Here is a 22,847-nt window from a genome sequence, read left to right as displayed (position 1 = left end):
TGCTTAGGAATTATTATAAAGAATTTCAATTTCCTTTATTGGTGACAGCAAAAGTTTAGGTTCTTGAACCACAGAAAAGGCCTTAAGATATTTTTCAAGACCTAGGTTCATGTATCACTTAATCTGGTCTCCATACAGATAGAATTAAATATTGAAATCTTTTTATATCCATTTAATCCCTGAAACTTAGTACAACTCTTAACACCAAGTAAACACTAAAAAATGTTAGTGGAAGGAATAAACAAATAAACGAATTAGGATGAATTGTTTATGCAACAGAATCTCCAAACTGTGAGCACATCATATATAAGGAATATGTTTTGTTCATTTTTTTGTCTCCAGCACCTAGCCCAGTATCTGACACAGAATGAATGTTTACTAAACAGCTATTTATTAAATTATAGATAAGCGATAAATACAGTTAACTTTTAAAATGCAAAGAAGGAAAAAGAAAACACATTTGTTGTATCATGTAAACTTGTACTAAAGATTTGTGAATAGATTTATTAATGGGGTGGAATTTCTACCTGGAAGATAGAGAAGTAAACGTGGAGACTGAGAAGTCAGGTCACCTTAGTCCTTTCAAGTGGTTAAAGCTGACTAGTCCCTGTGAATGGGAATCTAGCCTATCTGAGGGTCTCTAGCTTCTATACAGCATCAGCCTCAGAACAACACAGTCAGGGCAGAGTGCATACCTACTAGGGAAATCCTACTGTGGCAACAATGAGAAAACAAAGACCTTGGGTGAAGAGAAGAAAGTAGTAGGAGTGTCATTTGAAGCACAAACAGGGAGACTGAACGGACAATCTCTGTGTCACCACATCTGTGTCAAGAAAGGCACGCAAGTTTCTTTCAAGGTACATAAGTATGTTGCACCACTGTGGAAGGAATGGAAGAGCAGGACGGGGTCGGCTGGTGGAAGTCACATCTTGGGGAAGCTGGCCAGGTTGGCAATGCCACAAGCGTTGTTCTTATTCCGGGCCATGAGAATATAGCCTTTGTTTCCCCAGTTTTCTCCCCAGCTGTAGGACCAAGCAAGGAAAACACTTAGTACCCTTATTCAATAAAACGTTTACTGAGTATTGTGTTAGGTTTTGATGGTTTACCAAAATAAATAAATAAATCTTTAAAGACTTGAAAGTCAAGAAATGGAGAGAAGGCATAGTGTTACAAGAGAGATCGCTTCTGCTCCAGGGGATCAAAAAGGGCTTAACAAAAGAGATGGCACTTAAGCTGAGCCCAAAGGCTGATAGAATTTGGACCTGTGGAAATGGGAAGCCAGCGGGTGAGAGTGAAATGAGTAATAGAGGCAGGAATGCATGGGGTATGTGTTAAGATCATGTAGCTAACTGCCATACACCCAGAGCTATCACAGAATCGTGGATCAAGTATACTTCAATTAAAAAAAAAAATCATATAGCTGAAAAACAGGGTGCCTGATAAGGTATAGTGGGAGATTAGGTTAAGGGGAACTTTCTGGCCAGGTTAATGATTTTTGACCCTCTGGCCCATGATAGTGGAGGAGACATTGAAGTTTTCTGATTAGGACAGTGAAGTCATTCAACTTGAGTTTAATGATAAATTATCTTGAAAACATGAGTCTAGAGCATAAGAAAGAGGCAAGAGAGGCTGAAGCTGGTGATCTTGGTTTGGGAGTGAACCCATAGAAGAAGTGGCGACAGAGGATGAGATGGTTGGATGGCATCATCGACTCAATGGACATGAGTTTGTGCAACCTCTGGGAGATAGTGAAGGACAGGGAAGTCTGGTGTGCTGCAGTCCATGGGGTCACAAAGAGTCAGACAAATTGAGCACCTGAACAACAATCATAGGAGAGATGAATGAAGCCATAAGAATAGATGAGACTGCTAAGGAGACAAGTGAAAAGGTTGGAAGATTAGATACAGATAAAGACAGAGACAGACAGAAAAACAGGGGAATGGGGAGAGATTGGTCTATATATCTTCCTAAATTATTTTCGTAAGTTTACTGTCCTTTTTTCCCAACCTGAAAATTTACCAGTTACCTGGTACATTTACTTAAGCAATTTACCCTACCCCTGTTCCCTTATCCAGGAGTTCCCAATGACCCTGATCCTGCCTGTGCATGTCCTTTATTCTTCCCAGCTCTCTTGGATGCAGAACTTATCACTTGATCGAAAAGAAAGGACAAGGTAAGTGCCTGGGCTGAGAAAGGAGAAAGGAAGAACACAAGACAGAAGCTGTGGGAGAAGGAATACCCTCTTGGGAAGGTGCACAGGCTCACCCTTAGTTCGGACTGTGATTTAAAAAGTTATTCCCAGCCTCACATTGCATCCTGCCAGCCCTCCAGGCAGCATGCCAAACTTGGTTACACTGCTACATTGCCCTGTGAACTCCCCAGATTCTAGGGGGCCTGCTCCTTTGGAGGGCATCAAGGACAGAATGCTTAACCAGTGCTACTGCCAGGCTGGTGCTGATCAATGAGGAAAGGAAAATAATAATTCCTATAAATCTGCACCCTATCCATAAAGTCATAAGGAGCTAAAGAGAAACAGAGAGCCAAGGGGCCTTGTAGTTTTTATTTGTTCCCAATAATAGAGAAGGAAATACTAATTTTGTTTTTGGTGCTCATATCTACTTTCTGAAACGCATTTATCTTCACAGACTTCAAAATCTCTGGCCAATTCTGATATATGTCTATCCTAAGAGCAAAAAGCTACACAAGGGGATATTAAACTTTTACATTGCTTATACTGTTCCCTAATGCTTACCATCAGACTAATGATGAAAACCTCCCTAAAAAACCAATCACATTAGAGAAAAAAGAAAAAATACATAAAATTCCAAAGCTCCTGCTGGCTCCTGGTGCTCTTTCATGTTCTCACATTAGCTAGGTCTGTCTTTTTTAGGGGCTATGAGATCACTGAAGACAGACATCTGCTCACATGTTTGTGTACGTGACTAAGCACCTTGAACATGGGTTAGCTGTCCAACACACAGCTTTAGTACTCTTGCCCGGCCATTATGTTAGAATGAATAGCCTCAGATTGGGAAGGTAGAATTTTCTTTTGAGAGAAAAAAAGGAATATTGGGAAGTTGAAGTTGAGTGTTAAGAGAGTGAGGGGGTGACAAATACGGGGTTCCCATAATTACCTGTTTTTAATTATCCAGTGCTTGTTCCCCTTCTGGATCCCATATCCCACTGCCAAAACCGCGTGGTTCAGATTATCACTATTGCAGTTTTCATCATAATACACACCTAGGAAACAAATTATCAAGGTGAAGCTTTCTGCAATCCAAGGGTTGCCCTGTGGGGTCTCCCACTCTAGGAGACCCTCTGTAGAATCCTGTCCCAGTCTTTTGTAAGAGGACTTACAAAAGAGATGGTCTGTGCTGTGGCAGCTGTTTCTCTCTGGTGGACTCAGTCTGATTGTGGAAACGAGTACTGAAAATGCCTGGTACCCTTGGGGAAGCTGCCCAGTTCACATCATGAGAGAAGGTTGACTGTGCTCTATAGGAACAGCACCTTACCTTTTCTGTAAAACTGGAAGGAGGTCAGGCTTGCATCAATGGCCACAGAGATGGGTCCCACTCGGGCTACAGCCCTCTTCAGGGCTTTCTCATTTCCTTCAGGGATCTCTCTGTACCCTCTGCACTTAGCTGCCTTGCCTGTTGGATTGTACATACAATTTTCATCCTGGAAAAACAAGGTTATTAAATAAGAGTAGGACTAAGCAAAGGCAATTAACTGGTGAGAAAGTCTGTTAAAGTTCTGGGTGACATCAGTGCCTGGAAGCAGACTTGAGTCTCCACAAAGGGTCTGTTCTCCCCTCACCATTTTAGAAACTGTAAGAAAAATATGGGGTGGGAGGTGGGAGGGAGGTTCAAGAGGGAGGGGACATACACATACCTGTGGCTGATTCATGCTGATATATGGCAGAAAACAACACAATATTGTAAAGCAATTATTCTCAAATTAAAATTAAATTAAAAATTCTAAAAAGAACATGAAAATTGTATACCTTGTACCATGCACAAAAATCAGCTCCAGGTGGTTTTAAAACATAAATGTGAAAGAAAACACTATATAAAAAAAAAAAGAAAAAGAAAACACTATAAAACTTTAAAAAAGGAAAATTTTTATTACCTCAGAGTAGATAAAGATTACTGAAATTAGATTTAAAAAAAAAAAAAACAACCCACAAATCAACTCTGGCAATGTAGTATGTGTGATCCTCAGTAGGCAAGGAGGCAGCAGCTCCTGAGTTGGGAGGAGGCCTAGCCCCAGCTAGACAGAAGACCTTGACCCCATGCACCCGTATCAGGTCAGTGTTCTGACTGACCTTGTGCTCTCATGAGAGAGAGAGAGGTAAAATCACACAACATGACACTAATGAGAACAGTTGTCCAAGATTCAGAATATTAAAAATGGAACACATGTCTTATGATGGCTAACTCTTCATTTTGATTGATTATAAAACCAAAATCATTGCATATTCCTCTAAAATGCTGAAGAGATCATTTGAGGGGGTAGGGGAACAAAAACTGTAAGTCAATTGCTCCTTCTATTTCAAAACAGGGATTCAAATGCTATATAATTTTTATTCAGAGTTTCTGAGTTACTAAACTATCCCTCAACAGACTGGTTAATACAGTACTAAATAAATGATGTAAGCTGTCAATGGATAAGTGAGCAACAACTAGTTCTAATAATATTTATTTTTTTAATATAGTTAGACAAACCTTTAAATTGGCTGCCTGGATAAAGCAACATGGAAAAAAGTTATAACCACGAATCTGTTTTTTTGTATATACTATTAGGATTTGTTTAATTTTTTTTGATATCAAGTGACAAAAAAAGTTGTCCAAAAAATATTTTACAATTTAAAAAAATATTTTGTCACATTTGGGTTATGTCACTAATCGCCTGATGTATTCAGAATTAAAAAGTTAATCTATTAGGGCACCTTTAGTATGCTGCAGCTTACACTAGCAGCCCTATGAAAACTGTATACAGATTAAAGAAAAATCTTTCCACATACAACCTCCAACTTTCCTGATTTGTATACCTGACAATTAAAAAAAAAAAATAACATGGAATAATAATGGCATGAAACTTCATGAAGATGTGTTGAAGTGACTTTACTATGTAGATTGTTGAGTTTCCAGTGAAATGGATCTGTTCAGTCATTTACATTAATGAGCATATTATTGCATCAGATATCATTTCAGATGACTAAATATAAATAAATAAAACTCACTGTTATTGGGTTTTTAAAGGCTCAAATTGCAAAGGAAAAAATCATTTTTCTAAAATTAAGAACTTCTCTGGATTGAAAGATGTCATAAACAGAAAGAAAAGAAAACACATAGTTATAGTTGTTGTTTAGTCACAAAGTCATGTCTGACTCTTTTGCAATCCCATAGACTATAGTCTGCCAGGTTCCTCTGTCCATGGGATTTCCCAGGCAAGAATACTGAAGTGGGTTGCCATTTTCTTCTCCAGGGGATCTTCCTGACTCAGGGATTGAACCCACATCTCCAGCATTGGCAGGCAGCTTCTTTACCACTGGGCCATCAGGGAAGCCCAATATACATAGTATTAGTATCCAAATATCTTTTTACATTTTTTAAACATTAGTAAGAAAGAGAATAAAATCTAACTAAAAAATGGGCAAACTATATAGATGCTTCCATGGTAGCGCAGTGGAAAAGAATCAGGAGACCCAAGAGACACGGGTTCAATCTCTGGGTTGGGAAGATCCCCTGGAGTAGGAAATGGCAACCTGCTCCAGTATTCTTGCCTGTAAAATTCCACGGATAGAGGAGCCTGGTGAACTACAGTCTACAGGACTGCTAAGAGTCACACATGACTGAGCACACACACAATCACACACAAAAGATATAAGCAGTCAATTTATGAAGAAATGCAGATGGCCAGATAAGCATACTGACGAAGCTGTGAATCAACAGGATTTCTTAACTATGCAGATGGGAATATAAATTTTCCAAATACTTTGGTAAGCAATTTGACATCATCTAGTATAGTTGAAGATGCACAGACCCTAAGACTCAGACAATTCTGTTCCTAGATATTATATTCTAGAAAAGAAATTCTTGAACGTGTGAATAAAAGACAAGACTGGGGATATTTGCAGCAGATAAACAGATCTGATGGGTAGATCTTGGCTCTGCTACATAACTAGAGGTGTGAATTTGAATATGCCATTTTATCTCCTTAAGTGTCTATGTCCTTCTATGTTCTCACCTATAAAGTGAGGATAAGGGTACCTTACAGGGCTTTTATAAGGATTAAATGAGAACATGCACTAGTTACACGGCTTAGCACACAGTAGCCATCATTTGTATTACTCAGACTTGCAATCCCTACTTTAAAGGCTCCTGCTGCAAAGGCCCCCATATCACCTATCAACTCCATGTATATAAAAATGTCCTCAGATCTTCTTCCTTTTAGATAAGAAAGATCTTCCTATTACTAAAGGACCTTATGGGAGGAAGTGAGTTCATCTCTATAATTGCAATAAATATGAAGCAACTTGCTTTTTTCTCTCATTTTAAACATGTCAACATGTTAACTTACCTAATTTGCTTAAATGTTCCCCAAATCCACATTGAGATCATACAAAATAAAGCCACATGATTCATGAAATTAGCATGGTGGGCTTAGCGATTTCTGATGGGAGTAGAAGAGTTGAATAGAGAGTTATGAGACCTACTCAGAGATCTATGGGATAGCCTGTCCTCTGTTATTTCTCCAGGGCAGAGAGACAGTTAGGAGCCATGGTAACTTAAGCTCCCCAAATTTTCCCAGACTGGCCTTCCCTGGTGGTCCACTGGGTAAGAATTCACTTACCAATGCAGGAGACACATGTTCGATTCCTGATTTGGGAAGATCCCACATGCTGTGGGGCAACTAAAACCTGTGCTCCACAACTACTGAGCCCACATGTCTTAGAGCCTAAGCTTTGCAATGAGAAGCCAACAACTAGAGAGTAGGCCTCGCTCACCACAACTAGAGAAAGACTGTGTCAAGCAACAAATTAATTAATTTTAAAACACACACACAAATTCTCCCAGACTATGGGAATCTTCTTGGCTTTTTTGTGGGAAATCATTCCATCAAGAAAGCTGGATAGGGTAACAGAAAACAAGATTTCTGGAACTATTTCCAGAACAAAATGTCATGCCAGAGAAGGAGAAGCCACTACAGAACTATATGACTGTGTGGGACAGTCTCACCTGTCCAACATATGGGTAGGCATCTTCAGAGTCAATGCCCCGGTTCTTCTGCACATACTGGAAGGCATTGGTCATATAGCCCCCTCCACAGCCATCATTCTCAGACACACAATCCACCAGGTTCTGTGGACTCAGATTTAAGAGTTTGCCGGTTTTCTTCTTGAGTTGGCCCTCCAGGGCACCCACAGAGCTAAAAGCCCAACAGGAACCACACTGACCCTGAGAGGCATAACAGAGAAGCCATCAATAAATGCTGCTCACACTTTCTGTTTCTCTCTTCTAGCTGCCAGATGAAATTTCATACATTTTATAAATTCCAGCACCCATCCCCTTTGCTATGAAGTATTCCTGTTTCCCTTCACTTAATCTTTGTTGCAGTGATCTATTGCTATTGTTGCTATTAATAACTGTTGTTACTACTGTTACCATCAGTTACAGTAAGGCAGAGTACAGCACTTCAATGAATCAATGAATCCATCATGAACTGAAAAATAGTAAGGTGAAAATGCAATACCCCAACCTACTGAACGTCACAACTTAGCCCAGCCTGACTTACAGGTACTCAGAACACTTACATTAGCCTACAGTCAGGCAAAATAATCTCACACAAAGCCTATTAGTGTTGAATATCTCCTGTAATTTACTGAATTATAATTATATTGAATATCTTATGCAATTTATTGTATTATAATTGTACTGAAAGTGAAAAACAGAATGGCTATAGTTGTGTTTACCCTCATGACCATGTGCCTGCTGGAAGCCATAGCCTGCTACCACAACCTAACATCAAGAGAAGGTATCATACTACATATTGCTCGCCTGGGAAAAGATCAAAATTTTAAATTTGAAGTACAGTTTCTAAGGAATGCCTATCACTTTTATACCATTATGAAGTCAAAAATATTATAAGGTGAACCATTAGAAAGTCAGAGAACTACTCTAGGACAGGAAAATTTTCCATGTTCTTTAATACTTTTACAAATGAAAAAATACTGCAGATAAAAGAAATACTCTTTAAAGGTAGTTCTTGGGCACATAGGGAATAGAAATCTGGAAGACTTATAAAAATATAACTATTATGTTAGAAACAATGATACTAATTGTGTATATTTGCACAAGATATTTGCTGTAAAAACAATGTAGACAAATAATTAAGGATTTATTATCTTGCTAAAAAACAAGTCAGGGACCATCTGTACTGGCTTTGTAACACACTAGTTCAGTGACCTTGGGTAAATTACTAAACCTCTCTGTACCACACTGCTTTTATGTGCAAATTGTGAATAATAATAATAAAATGGGATTATGAGAATTTAAAAAGTTAATTCATATAAAGGATGAATTATTATGTGCAATAATAATAATCTCCCAAAAAGTGCTAACTATTATTATCAGTGTGTGTTCAGCTAGATGATACTTTTTTTTTTTTCCCCATTTTTTTTCTTTCCTGCTAGTTCTATTTTTTAAGACTGGGGATTTCTTGAGAACACAAATTATGTCTTAGTCCTCTCTACTGTCTAGCACTATACCTGGTAGGTTCTGCAAAAACTGTGGTTGTTGAATGAATGTTAGATCAAGTGTTCATCTGGCAGATACAATCAGCATTGTTAAGGTTGTGGGAAAACTTACATTCTCAGGCTGGTAAGAATATAAGATTGTTAAAACTCTTTTGGAAAGGATTCTGTGACCTACTAATTCTAATTTTAAGATTTATTTTGCATAAATATTTGTATATATGCACACAGATGCTTATAGCAATACTATTTGTAGAAAAGAAAAAAGAAAAAAACAACCTAAATTCACAAAAACAGATGATGATTTAAACAACAGAATAGGCTTTATTCTCTTGGCAGTGGGAGGTGTAATTTAATTATTTCCCCCCTTTCTGGTGCCCTCATACCTTAGAAACAAAGAAGCAGAAAAAGGAAGAGATCATGCTAGTTTACATACCCACACCCAACAGAAAGGAGGATACCTGGTTTTTGACAGGAGTAACGTATCCCTTCTTCCGATAATCAATAGAGTCTGGGGCTCTGCCTTCCCAGTCTGGGGTATAGAGGGTGTCATTACTGCGGGAACGAGAAGCGGGTACTTTGAGTCCAGTCATCTTCTGAACCACTTCTTCACTGGTCTGGGACAAAGAAAGAGGCCAGGCATAAGCAGGGAACCAAGACAAAACAGGCAGATAGACCAGGAACTGAGGTTCAACTCACCATGTCCCCCAAGTGATTCATGGCCAGTTCATATGTATGGACACCAAGCGAGGCCTCAAGATTATGGATGGAAATACGCTTCAGGTTTTTTTCCCAAATTAAACGCCGAGAGATTTCATCCACCTAAATAGAGCATAGCTAGTATTGGCATAGACTGCGTCCTCTGTATAAAGTTACTTACATAGTACTGTGGAGATTTTCAGAAGAGATTAAATTTATAATCATAGAGGATTTACAATCGAGTTGGGGAACTGACCATGGATTGTTAAGAGCATGCAAAAATCAATATATAAACAACTGCAAATAATAAAACTCAAATCTCTGATTTATAGAGGAAAATCACTTATGGATTAATAGCATTATTTGAGAAGGCTTCCCAAAAGAGACCTATAAGACAGTTATAAAGAAAAGAAAAGATAGGACTTGATTGAGGATGACTTGAGGAGTAGGAATAGACAGTATATGTTAACAGGGAACAGGGACAGGTTTGCTTGGTTGTATTATAATACTGAAATTGAAGAAGGGAGTTTGGAAGCCAGGGTTGGACATCTCGGGTTCCAGCCTTCCCACATTCTCCTCCAGGTTCCCAGGCACCTTGCTGTTATACTGCTTTCTGTAGGTCTTCTTCCATAGCTCCCACTGGGTGTCCAGTATCTCCTCTGGGTATAGAGCAAAGCTCACCACAGGCAGCAGTAGTAGAACCGTGAGCCCCCACATCCTGGAGAATAGGATAATTAGGGGCGTGCATGGTAGTTCCAGTCATGTCCAACTCTTGCCAACCCTATGGACTAGAGCCCACCAGACTGTTCATGGATTCTCTAGGCAAGAACACTGGAGTGGGTTGCCATTTCCTCCTCCAGGGGTGGGACCCAAGTCTCTTATGCCTCTTGCATTGGCAATTAGTTTCTTTACCACTAACACCACCTGGGAAGCCATAATTGGGGGAGACTCTTCTGGTTGTCCAGAGGTTCCTAACCTGACTTGAGATGAGGAAAACTGCTGGAACCATATGCTCAGACAGGTGGTTCTTAATCTTTGGGAATCACAGACTCACATGACAAGCTAATAAAAAATTACAACCCACTATTAATTCCTCTTGCCAGAAAAATGAATACACATACAATAATCCTGGGGAGTTCCTGAACCTAAAGTTAGGAGCCCCTTCCTCTGGACCATGAGGCAGAGGAAAACTAGGCTTTGTGAGGAAGGCAGACAAAGATTGAGAGTGATTTTCATATGATAAAACAATGATAGGTGAGGGGGAGGGGGTCTGGGTTTGGTTGCGATGCTGATACATCTGGTCCCAAGCATTCTGAGAGACTACACACACACACACACACACACACCTTGAACAAATAACCAGAAATGGGGAAGAAAATGGACAATCAGGATGGGAGCAACACCTGTCTGCTCCAGTGTCTCCAGCAGACTCGGAGGAGATGGACAGGTGTAGGGTAAGATGAATGGAGAGCTAAGTCTTTGCTTCCTGATCATTTCTTCAAAGTATTCTTCTGTTCCTTGCCTAAATTTTGCTTCTGCTCCTAATCTTGCCAGCAGGGGACAAGGGAAAAGTTGACAGCATTGCCTATTCTCTATGAGATATCCCTTCAGCGTTCTTATGCACTTCCTCCTTTCTCTTCCTGCTCCTTCTTTAGGCAGGAAACTGTCCTAATTTCAACCAGCTGCTGTGGGAGGAAAGCTTTTTTTTTTTTCTGACCAAAAAACCCACATAACCTCTGGGACTGCCTCACAGGACAAAAAAGCCTCAGAAACCAGTTTGTTAGAAGAACATAAGACAGAAAAGCAATGTTGTTTGATCATTAGTTGCACAGCTTTTCATAAGTTTACTCTAGCTTCGTTCACTTCTTGGAGTATCTTGCTAATCACGTCCTCCATTTTAAGAGCAAGTATAGTCTGCGGCAAGTCGTACAGCTTGCATGATTTTTAAACTTCTCTATTTTTTGTGTAATCTTTGCACATTGGCAAAATGTCCAGCAGGACATTTAATATGTGGAGTGTCTGGGGCTTTGAGATTCTCAAGAGTAGGAAGACCTTACTGAGCTACCACCCTTCTGCACTCTCCTCCTCCCTGCTAGTAACTTAACCCTTTTAGTACCTTTGCCTCCCTACCAACCAAAAAAAAAAAAAAAAAAACCAAATCCTGAGGCCACTCTTTGAGGGATGGGTAAAGAAGGCCTTATATTCTTTGCTTTCACTAACAACCACATATACATACATATAAACCATAAAACCAGTCCTAGAGGTTTCCAGGCAGATTTTACTTAGCCAGGAAATAGCCAAAGGAGGACATCACTGTTTTCATCCAGACAGCCTATAAAGTTCATTTTGATCTACAAGTCACTATGTTCCTAATATTCCTAAAAATGGAGAAGTGACAGGAATGAGAGGTTAAAAGATCCAGGAAGTTGAAAATGTTACCTGTTGATGGGGATCTGTTCTCTGGGCTCGTCTCAGCAGAGAAGTGTGGATAATGAGGCCGGATGACTAGGGGTGCTGGATTTATTCCACCAGGATTGCGGAAGTCAGCTCTGGCTGCTGGCTGGAAAATTTGGATGGGGAGGGCAGTGGAGATAGAAATGCTGAGAGAGGGGGGTTAGGGAGGAGGGAAGGAGGCAGCAGATTTGCCTCGTTCCTCTGTGCGCATGTGGAGCATGTGTGGCAGGGCGGAGAGTTAGGTATTTAGTTTCACATGGCTGCCTGCCTTTGAGACAGACAAAAAAGACCTCAATACATTATTACCCAAGTTGGGGCTTACCTTCTCTTTGGTGGATGGACAAGCATGTATTATTTGTTACACTAGGGGATTATCTCTTTTCTGGCCCCTTTCCTGTTATTATTCATTTCTCCAACTTTGAAACCTGTTTTAAAATTTGTGTCTGACCCTCACATCACAGATGAGGAAATGAAGACAAAAAACTAGAAAAAAGTATCTTAGGGAAGTCACAGGCTCCAAAACATTTGTATTTTATAGACCTGTTGCCTGAAAGTTGTCATTGCTTTCAGGCAAGGTAATAGCTTTTCCAGACTAACATGATTTTGTTGAGGAAGGATATGCCCAGAAAGTCCGTATGAAACCAGTTCTAAAGCAAACAGAAACAGTACTCCTGGTTATGACAGCGCTTGAATCAATGCCATAAGCACTGACAAATTCACTTGTGACTTCTTCACTGCCAAAGCCTGATGAACATTATCTGTCTCAATTATTAAAATCCCCAATCTAGGGCCAGTCATATGAGCTTCTCCAAATGCTTCCCTCAATATCCAGGCATGTGACAGATCATGAGAATCTAGTTCAGTCCCTAAACCACATCCCCAAACATTTTCTTCCATAAACAGATGTGAGGGGGCGGGGAGAGGACAAGAGGGTCTTGGAACAAAAAGAATAATACATGAGATCCGGATCCAGCTTTAGTTTCTAGCTGGGTTACACACATAGACCCTCAAGAAAATAGGTTTATGCTTATGGGTTTACTTTCTTAATGCAACAGATTATCCTAGAGGGAAACGACGTCTAGACCTAAATAGTTTAAATTTCCCTATCTCTGATTCCTTTAAATCCAGAAGTGCCCTATTGGTCTCAAGTTCCAATTTATCCCCTTCTCCCAAGGACTTGGGCAATCCCCTATTCCCGATCCTATGGTCAGACATCCCTTATGATTTTACTCCAAGTGAGTCAGGGTCAGGAGGACAACTAAGAAATGCTGACTGATCAGAGCCCTATGATTTCTGACTCCTGAAATTATAGACACACTGTGCTTCTTGTTTGTGTCTTTGAAGCACAAGTTATGGATTCAACTGGTTGTGGGTGTTTGTTGTTTTTGAGCTGGGATGGAATAATAAGGCCGCAATTAAGATCACACAACACAAGGAAGTTTACAAAAGGAAAAAATATTTTGTTTTAAAATCTTTGCTACATGTCATTATTTTTGCCACTGTAAGGCTCAGCACAGATGCCAGCAGTACAGAAATGGCCAACAAGAAAAAAAAAAATCAAAAATAAAACCCTGAAGGAAAAGCAGAAACAAACCCCCCAGAGCATCTTCTCCACCCCTCCCCTTCTCCCAAAGCCCAATAATAACTGTACAATATTATAGTCCTGATCACATTTAAAAACAGTTGATTATTTAAAAAACAAGGATTTCATTGGAAACTCAACTTTTTGGTTTCTTAAAGTGTGCTATAAATATATATGTATATTGCATGTGTGCACATAGAATAAAAAAATAAACTGTCTCCTTTTCCACTTCACTACCTGGCACCAGACTGGAGACAAAGGGAGGGAAATCTCATGACATTCTCTCAGCCCGCTCCAAGGCCACCCAAGCGCCTCAGTCCCCTATGGCTACAGTTAGGATGTCTTCTCCTTGTCAATTCAGTCTTGCACTTAAGATACTGGCCTGAGCCAAACAAGAGAACAACAACAAAAAAGGCTGATACACATGATGGTTACCTGAGGAAGGTAAAGAGTGAGAGTACTAACCTGTATCTGCATTTATATGGCTATAGTTAATTATTAAGTGACCCTGTCGGGATGGGAGTCCAGGTCCCATCTATCACATGGATTTATTACACTTGTACTATAAAGCAAAATCCAGTCTCAAGATTGGAGAGGGAGCAAAGAGGAAAGAACTATAGGTTCAGAAGAGACCTAAATTTTAGTTCTTGCAGACTGGATACTTTTGAGTATGGGATGAAAGAGGTTACTCTGCAAGAAGGCTTGATATTTGGTTTAAATTCCAGCAGTGAGGATTTTCACTGGGACTGCTAATCCAAGAAGTTGAGTTTCCATGCAGACATAACCTCTAGAGAACACACATCATATGTGATTCTGACAGAAAAATGCAGCATCATCCTTTTGGACAAGTAGGGGGTTCTGAACATGTTTACCTTGCCAGCCTACTTCTGTAATGCAGATGTTCCATTCAAGGTGAGAGCACCAAAAGCAGGAATGACCCAGCTTTATCACTATATATGTTCAATGAGAGACCAACCATATCAATAGAAGACTTCATATACTTGCTTACAGTTGCATAGTGGCTGGGCACAGATATAATAAGCGCAGCAAAGACATTTACTTAAATACTCTTTGGCTGCAATACTAAGTGGAAACTAACTGGAAGATTCAACTCTTTAGGACTCTTTGAAAAACACAGAGAAAGACAAAGATAAAATCTGGGACAAATTTTGCATAACTCCCTAATAGGGAGAAAGAAACAAACACAGAAACAAATGTGCACACTCACATACACACACACACGTGCACATGCATGTGCACGCACACACATTCTCTCTCTTTCTCATTTCCTTACTCATATTTCATTCCAGAGGAATTGCTCACAGGCAGCAGAAAGAGCCTATACTCACTTCTGAAAACCCCATGTACACCTACCATGTTTCATGGTCGTCAAACATTGAGGACGTTTCTCCTCTTTCACCTTATTCAGAATTTCTTTCCAAAAATAAGCCATGGTATCCAAAGGAAATAGTGAGTGTTTTCTAACCTGCCCCTTGACCCAGCACAAATCATTTCTGCATAAATTTCTGGTAAGGAGACATAAGGAAAGACATTCTTAACCTAACCCAGCCTCAATTTTTCAAAGGGTCCCCAAGGCGTTGAGGAGTCACTCCATTTCTTCTATAAATGTTATCTCAGAGATGCAGGAAGACAGGGGAAAGTCAGAAGGGAAAGGGGTTATACATCAGGGGTGAGGGAAGGGAAGGGAGAGGAACTTTTATTCTGTTTACAGAAAGATTTGCTTTTTTAAAAACAAATGGTGATTTTTTTTTCTCCCCCACCCTTTATCCTCACCCCAATAGTTCTATTCTGAAAAGGAGGGAAACATAGTTAGGTCAGGAAATTCTTCATTGTTGTAACTGTTGCTCTGGTCTCCCAGCATGGACAGCATCTCCTAATAAGAGAAAAAGAATAAGCTTGGGTCACACACCTTGATCCTTCACATTTACTGAGCTCCTTCCCAACATCCCCCTGAACTATCATCCCTGGCCCCAGAGTTTTTGCTGTGCTGAGTTCTCTTAGCCTTCTTTACTCCCAGCAACTCTAACTTCTTTAGATGACAATCTATTTTCCTACTTCTTTCTCTGCCTTCCCCATACAGTTCCACATTCTCCCTCTTTTCTAGTCCTCAATATTCTCAATGGGAGAAAAATCTCCTTGTCATATTTCATAAAATTCCCTCTGGATATTTATGGAGTATCTCTTATTCTATTTGTTTTCCACTGAAACCTTGTTTTGCCTTCTTCCAATCTGTGTTTTAAACTAAGCTCCTACTTTATCCTGCCTGAGATTACTAACTACTGCAGTCCCCTCAGGATTTATGTAAATAGACCCTTATAGCTGTATTCAGTACTTTTATACCTAAACTACTATCATCAAATGGGCATATGGTTCTCTGTGAATGGATCAAAATTACTTTCTTTCATGTCTTCGCATGGTGCTTCACATCACTAGTGACGGTCTGGTGCAGCACACTAAGTTCACAATCTTTTCAATTAATGACATCTAGTTTTACGTGCCCCAACTCTTCTCTTCTCCCACTTACTAACCTCAAGCCATGCATGCTTTCTACTCTGTCTCTCCTCCCTGACTCTTTCTCTCCCAGTTTCTGGTTTTCTGAAGTCTTTAGACCCTCTCACCTGGAAGACCTCGGGCTGGCCAGGTTGCTGTGCTGATGGCTGCTGAACATGCTGCTCATTAGAACTTGAACGATGATGCGACTGCTGGCCCTGCCACTGTGGCCAGACACCCACACCCTCTGCTGTCCGTGTCTGGAATTGCCCTGCAGTTTGTCCAGTCTCAGGGGCTAGAAATACAGCAAGGAAAAATAAAAACTTCAATCTGCTAACTCTACTAGAGAGGAGAAACTAGCACATAACCACATGCAAGACATTAATTTTACTGAGATACCTTCTGTCCTTTTCTATTTCAAACCCTAGTCCAAAATTTATTTTTCTTCTCTAGGTAGAGTCCTTTCTAAAGAATCCTTTGCTCATTCATAGTAAATGTGCATATTATTAAATTTATAATACTTTACATGCTTTTTGTTACACATGCTAATAAAGTCCTTTTCACACAGGTAGGTTTTCAATTCCAAAAGGACTGTCACCATGCATTTCCCTATAATTCAGTCAGTACAGCCAGGATAAAAGCAAACTATTTTAACAATCCTTTCTCCTTTGTGATGTGATTTTCCTGTTACCCTGACTCTGGTGTGAACTCACCAAAGTTGGATCCACGACTGGTGAGACTAGGATAAGCAGCTGCACCAGGTGATGCAGTGGAAGCACCAGGAAGGGACATGGGGCTGAAAGAAGGTGGAGTCTGAAAGCTGCCTACACCAAATTGGGAAGAACGAGTCTTAGCTGTAGCCTGGGTAGCCACTTGCTAAAAGAAAGGGGTAGAGAGCAAATAGAACATTAACATTATTGCACAGACCATTGCTATGAGAGTTAACCCTCTGTCAATCACTGGATTCTTCGGAGCCAACCTCATTACTTATTTCCCATTGCACATTTCTTCCAATTAACTCCCAGTTTCCTTTGACACTATTTTTAGGCACTTGTGATAAAGTTAAAAAGCAAAGAACTATGCGATTAGTAAAAGTATACACATTTAGAGTTGCGAAGTAAATGAAAATGGCATGAATGAAAGCATTTTATAAACTGTAAAACTATACAAAAACTAGAGGCATCAATAACAGCATAGCACTTACATAGAGAGAAAAACGCACTTTGCATCATTTTATTATTCAATCTGTACCACATCTGTTTGTTCCTAATGATTATCTTTTTTTTGTTTTTTTGTAACTAAACATTTTCCTTACTATAAGAGTAATGTATATGTACCATGGGATATCTTCAAAATGAAAGAAAATAAAAAGGAAATAATCATCCATAATCCTACCACCAAAGACACATGGTTAACATTTTTGGATAATTTCTTCCAGTTTTCATTTTCCTATGTATTTTTTTATACAGTAAGGTTATACCACATATAATAATTCTAGAGTTTATTTCTGAATTTGGCTTTATTTAAAATATTACTTATGCAAATATAAGTACATAGCAACATATAAAATGATATTAGCTTTAGCCTTAATATATATATACATATATATATTTTATGAGGATTTTTCAACACAATTCCTGTTCCCAATAAGATAAAAATTGGAAGACAGGATGTCAGGGCAGTCAGGAGAAGATGTTTAAGATAGACAATAATAATTTTACATATGAAAAAAGTCTAACCAAACAAACAAACAACAAATACAAGGGACAGACAGATGAGAAGGTTTACCTGGGCAGAGAAGCCTGGGCGGGTGCTAGGGGTCCAAGCTGGGGTTGCTCCCTGGGTAGGATTGGAGTGGCGGGAAATCTGGGCCAACATCTGCCCTGCGGAAGTTGATGGCTGGACAATGGTTACAGGAGGGGCCAGACCACTATTTCTAGGAGTGAACAAACAGTGAGGTAAGGATGAAAAAGGTGCATTTATCACAGAATCTAGGAATCACAGGACAATCTAGTGCTATCTCTAGATTCCCTCAACTCCCTGGGGGTTAAGGAAAACCTGATAACAGAATCTGGAAAAGACAAAAAAGACTAACAGTCACACACTGATCAGGACACACAGAGATGGAACCTAGAACATGGCAGCAGGACAGGTGCAAAGAAAAAGGAGGAAGAAAAGCAAGCTTGTCTCATCTTAGGCCAACAAGTTCCACTGCTTTGTCTGAAATAACCAGAGAAAGCTAGGGAAGAATAAAACCTGGATTCAGTAACTGAATCCCTCAGTTGCCCTGTAAAGCAGCACACACATATGGGGCTCACCTGAAATTCTCTGCCGGCCGGGGGGTAGGAGGGAATGTGTTGCCCTGGGAGAATAGCTGTTGGGTGGCAGGGACAGTGCTGGAGGAGATGCCTTTACTCTGATCTGTGGACCAAAAGGAGTTGGGGGAGGGCCAGTCAAGGGGCTGTAGTATATTAGTTCAGCAAGTTCCTATTTATTCACGTGGTATTAGGGTTAAGTGGAAATATACTGGGAGACTACTGACTGGGCAGCTGCAGGCCCATCAATAAGTGATCAAAATGAGAATAAGGAAAAAACATACCAGTACTGATGTTGGAGTAGATTTCTGAAAATCTTGGATCTCTATCTTGGGCAAACAGACTCTCTGACTTCTCAAGGGGCTTGCTGTGTTCTGGCCCTGTGGTTGTCACAGGCTGAACAGAAACCTGTGGAATGTAATGATAAAAATAATCATGAAGAAAAAAACAATAATCATGAAGGTTTAACATGACAATTCAATAATCCGAAAATTCATATAAAGATATACATACACTTTAACTGGTTCTAGGGGACACTTCTTTTTTTTTTTTTTTTTTTTAACAGTCCATGTCTTTATTTTTACACCCTTCAGGCCATGAATTCATAGGGAATGGGTTCCAACAGTTCAGGTTCCTTTCCAGTGGTCCTCACAAAGTGTGCTTCTCTGGGTGGAGCAGGCTCACGCTTCAGCTGAACCCAAGTAGGGGACACTTCTTAAAGAAATGTTCCACCATTCTTTAAAGACGACATACTAACCTGGGAATGATTGTAGCTGGTTAGTCCATCTCTTCCTGGTACCACATCCAATTCTGTTTGCTGCTGCTGCTGCCTACATGTTAAAGGCAAGTAAAAAGAAAAATAGGAAAAAAAGACGTTATTTTAAAAAGGATCTGGGGAAAGGGCTTAAAACAAACAAAAAAGTGTGACTGTAGACTGCCACTCGCCAGGCTAGTCACTGCTCAATAAATAATTGTTCCACCATTTCTCACCTTGGTGCCAGCTGCCCTGAACCCATCTCCAGGGATAAATTAGCTGTGGGACCTAGCTGTGGCCTCTGGATCGTGTTGGAAAGTGAAGGCCGTGGTTCCTGGCTAGAGTTCCTGGGAAAATGAAGAGTAGAGACAACAAAGACAAAAAAAGTATCTGACTCTGTTTGTAGAAAAGATACTACAGATTCACCGGTACATGGGGTAATCACTGATAAATCCCACTTTAAAGCTCAATCCCTATGTATACCTGTAACCTCAGACTGAGCAAATAATTTGTACTATAAACAACATGATACAAATAGAAACTTATGTCCTACAGCCAAGAGTTCATCCTGTTTGGGCTCTAACTCCTTCCAGGTATTCAACACGTAGCAGTTGTGGATGTGTGTATGTGTATGTTGCATATCCATATATTGTGTTTAAAAAAAGCATAACTGAAAAAACTGATGAAAGTACACACTGAAACATTAACAAAGACTATTTCTTGATGGTGAGAATTTTTTTCCTTCTCTTCACTATTTTCAATACTTTCCAAATTTTCTACAAAGAATATTAATCACAAAATAAAATATTAAGAATTAATTAAAACTAACTACAGTAGGAAAAACTGTAGTATGCAAAAATGGGAAAAGTCATTATTTCCAGAAACAACTTCTTAAAAAGACTTAAACATTTCAAAATTTAAGCAGAAGAGAAACACAAAGCAGCTGTTGTTCAGAAATATAAAGATGCAAAAAAACAAAACAACTATAATGACTTGGGTCCTAAGTTAATAAAAATTTCAAACTGAATCCACAGTTATACTAAATTAATTAACAAAAAATTAAACTTCATGAGCCCTAAGAGTTGAATTAGAGGATACAGAGACTGAATGTTGTCACCAGGTATTATTCACACTTGATAATTATTTCTAATCAGATCTTCAGAAGTGGGTTCAAGGCCAATTCTACATAGAAAGATTAAATGGAAAAGTACCACCTTGACAACTGACACCCACTAGGATGGGTACAATAAAAAAAGACAGCAAGAATGTGGGGAGGCTGAACTCCTCATACACTGCTGCTGAGAAAAGGACAGCACTGCTGCTGAGAACGCAAACTGGCACAGCAGTTTTGGAAAACGGTTTGGGAGTTTCTCAAAAGATTAAGCATGGAGTTACCATGTGACCCAGCAATTCTGGGCTGTGTTTAGTCACTCAATCATGTTCGACTCTTTGCAATCCCATGGATTATAGTCTACCAGGCTCCTCTGTGCATGGGGATTCTCCAGGCAAGAATACTGGAGTGAGTTGCCATGCCCTCCTCCAGGGTATCTTCCCAGCCCAAGGATTAAACCCAGGTCTCCCGCATTGCAGGTGGATTCTTTACCATCTGAACCACCAGGGAAGCCCAAGAATACTGGAGTGGGTAGAATATTCCTTCTCCAGAGGATCTTCTCAACCCAGGAATCAAACCGGGGTTTCCTGCATTGCAGGCAGATTCTTTACCAGCTGAGCTACCTAGGTATATACCCAAGAGAATAACATATCCATACAAAAAGTTGTACACAAATGTTAACAGCAGGATTCTTAGTATCCAAAAAAATGTAAACAACTCAATATCCAGTGAACAGATAAACAAAAATGTGTTTCCATTTAAAAGAAATGTCTAGACCAGGCAAATTTAGAGACACACAGAACAGATTAAGTTACATAGGGCTTGGGGAAGAAACTGTTAATTAGTACAGGATTTCTTTGAGGGTAATAGCTATTTTCTGTGTGGAAATACCTGCACAGCCCTGTGACATACTAAAAAAATTATACCCTTTAAATGAGTAAACTGTATGGTATATGAAATCTATTTTAATAAAACTCTTACAAAGCTGAGAAAAAGTTCAAACAGAAAACAAAGAATAGAGAAACAGAAACTAATAAATGAGTCAATATAGCTATGCTCTAAAGCAAACTATGGTCCACAGGCCAAATCCAGTCCACTGCCTGTTTCTGTAAATACAGTTTACTGGAACACAGCCATCTTTATTCATTTCATTTGTCTAGGACTGTTTTTCTACTACAAGAGCAGAACTGAGAAGCTGCAATAGAGACTGTATGTTCCACAATGCTGAAATATTTACTATCTGGTCTCTTATGAAAGTTTGCAGACACCCGTTCTAGAAAGAAAAAAAAAATTCTGCCAGACGAGAGCAATAAACTGATGGATAAAACAAAATTATTTCTAGACAAGACTGAAACAAAACTGAAATACAGTTGACGTTTGAACAATTCGGGGGTTAGGGACACTGACTCTCCAAGTAGTCAAAAATCTGAGTGTAACTTATAGTATTATTTACTATTGAAAAAATTCTCTGTATAAGTGGACCTTTGCGGTTCAAACTCATGTTCAAAGGTCAACTGACCAAACTCTTCACATGTCAGAATCTAGTCTCTAAGTTATTGTTTGCTAAAATTTTACTCTACTAGTGTAAATCAACTATATTCCAACAAAAAATTAAAAATTTTTTTATTCTATCTGGATGAACTACCCCAAATTCTAAGAAGTTGGCAGATGCAGAACTAATGATATTTACTACTAGAAAAGTAGAAGAGGTGGTAGCCAAGCAGACTTGGCCGATGAGAAATTCCAACACGGGAAAAGTTCTTTAAGGTACATACTTCACATTGGTGTTGGTACAGATGATGTACTCAATTTCATCTGAGTAAGGGTTCTGGAAAGTAAAAGAGCTGGTCCTCATCCAGAGCCATTCTCGGTTCTTAGACCGAAACCGGAACATGACAGACAGCACCTGGCCTTTTAACTTCACCACCTGAAAAAGTTTTCATGCTATCAGTTCAAACTCGCAAAAAATTTTCTTTAGACATGTACAATCCTAGGATTCTTGTGTCACTGTCCTTGAAATAACAATATCTTGCAATGTTACTAACAAAACAACATAGGGAGTGAAATATTAAGCGACTAAATAACGAGGTATATTTATCATGTTTCTTCTTAGAGTCCCAAGCTATCTGACCACTTTCACCAATGTCAAACAGGAATAACAATTATTTCCAGGAGAGAAAAGACTATGTTTCCCCACTTCCTTTGGAAAGTCCCTTAAAGACACACTGATCTAGCAAATTTACTAAAAATTTAAAAGTTTAATGACCTTGAACATAGACTACATGCTGCCCCTCAATCCTAGTTTTTACCACTATGCCTGAGAATTTCTGTTTTCACAGCACCCATGAAGGTTTCTATAAATAAAACTAAAATGGCTTTAGTTTTATTTTGCTATGGCTTTAGTTTTATTTTGCTTTTTAAAAGAAAGTAATTTTTTATTATTTTCATTTCTGATCTCATAGAATAGAAAATAATCTTTTGAATCCCTTCCTTTATAATAAAAATATTAGAAGCTAACATTTGTTTTGTATTTACTGTATGCCAAGCACTAGGCTGTGTGTTTTTTCTTTTTTTTAAGAACAAGTTTACTTAACACCTAAAAAACGTAATATGAACAACTGTTAAGTAATCTTTAACATTTACATGTGCTCACTGAATAATATATA

General features: G+C 39.2%; 2 protein-coding genes across 5 annotated transcripts in view; both read right to left on the bottom strand.

The window, feature by feature from the left end:
- Positions 1-368: 368 nt before the first annotated feature.
- CTSK (cathepsin K) lies at positions 369-12,029 on the bottom strand. The gene is made up of 8 exons (XM_065904775.1): positions 11,894-12,029; positions 10,049-10,172; positions 9,455-9,577; positions 9,217-9,372; positions 7,242-7,460; positions 3,513-3,678; positions 3,135-3,240; positions 369-1,022 (listed from the first exon to the last, which is right to left on the bottom strand). The coding sequence occupies exons 2-8, from the start codon at positions 10,169-10,171 to the stop codon at positions 923-925; spliced, it is 993 nt and encodes a 330-aa protein (XP_065760847.1). The 5' UTR covers position 10,172; positions 11,894-12,029; the 3' UTR covers positions 369-922.
- Positions 12,030-12,233: 204 nt separating this feature from the next.
- Positions 12,234-22,847, bottom strand: part of ARNT (aryl hydrocarbon receptor nuclear translocator) — a 68,907-nt gene continuing 58,293 nt past the window's right edge. For all 4 annotated transcript variants that reach the window (XM_065904746.1, XM_065904755.1, XM_065904737.1 and 1 more), the window contains exons 14-22: positions 21,957-22,108; positions 19,307-19,417; positions 19,074-19,146; positions 18,601-18,724; positions 18,320-18,422; positions 17,790-17,937; positions 16,715-16,877; positions 16,130-16,296; positions 12,234-15,384 (exon numbers count right to left, since the gene is read on the bottom strand). In XM_065904746.1, coding sequence (XP_065760818.1) covers positions 15,295-15,384; positions 16,130-16,296; positions 16,715-16,877; positions 17,790-17,937; positions 18,320-18,422; positions 18,601-18,724; positions 19,074-19,146; positions 19,307-19,417; positions 21,957-22,108 — 1,131 coding nt within the window. In that variant the 3' untranslated portion in view covers positions 12,234-15,294. The remainder of the gene's footprint in view (positions 15,385-16,129; positions 16,297-16,714; positions 16,878-17,789; positions 17,938-18,319; positions 18,423-18,600; positions 18,725-19,073; positions 19,147-19,306; positions 19,418-21,956; positions 22,109-22,847) is intronic.

Source organism: Muntiacus reevesi, chromosome 1 (assembly GCF_963930625.1).
Source record: "Muntiacus reevesi chromosome 1, mMunRee1.1, whole genome shotgun sequence".
In the NCBI taxonomy this organism is placed as follows: Eukaryota; Metazoa; Chordata; class Mammalia; order Artiodactyla; family Cervidae; genus Muntiacus; species Muntiacus reevesi.
The sequence above is the reverse complement of the archived record's forward strand: the minus strand, read 5'-3'. Positions and strand labels throughout refer to the sequence as shown.

Excerpts from the sequence above, each read along its gene's own strand:
- CTSK (XM_065904775.1), bottom strand. The coding sequence starts at position 10,171 with ATGTGGGGGCTCACGGTTCTACTACTGCTGCCTGTGGTGAGCTTTGCT. Across the intron at positions 9,578-10,048 it reads GAAAGCAGTATAACAGCAAG|GTGGATGAAATCTCTCGGCG; the intron begins GTGCCTGGGAAC and ends TGCTCTATTTAG. Across the intron at positions 3,241-3,512 it reads CTTCCAGTTTTACAGAAAAG|GTGTGTATTATGATGAAAAC; the intron begins GTAAGGTGCTGT and ends TTTGTTTCCTAG.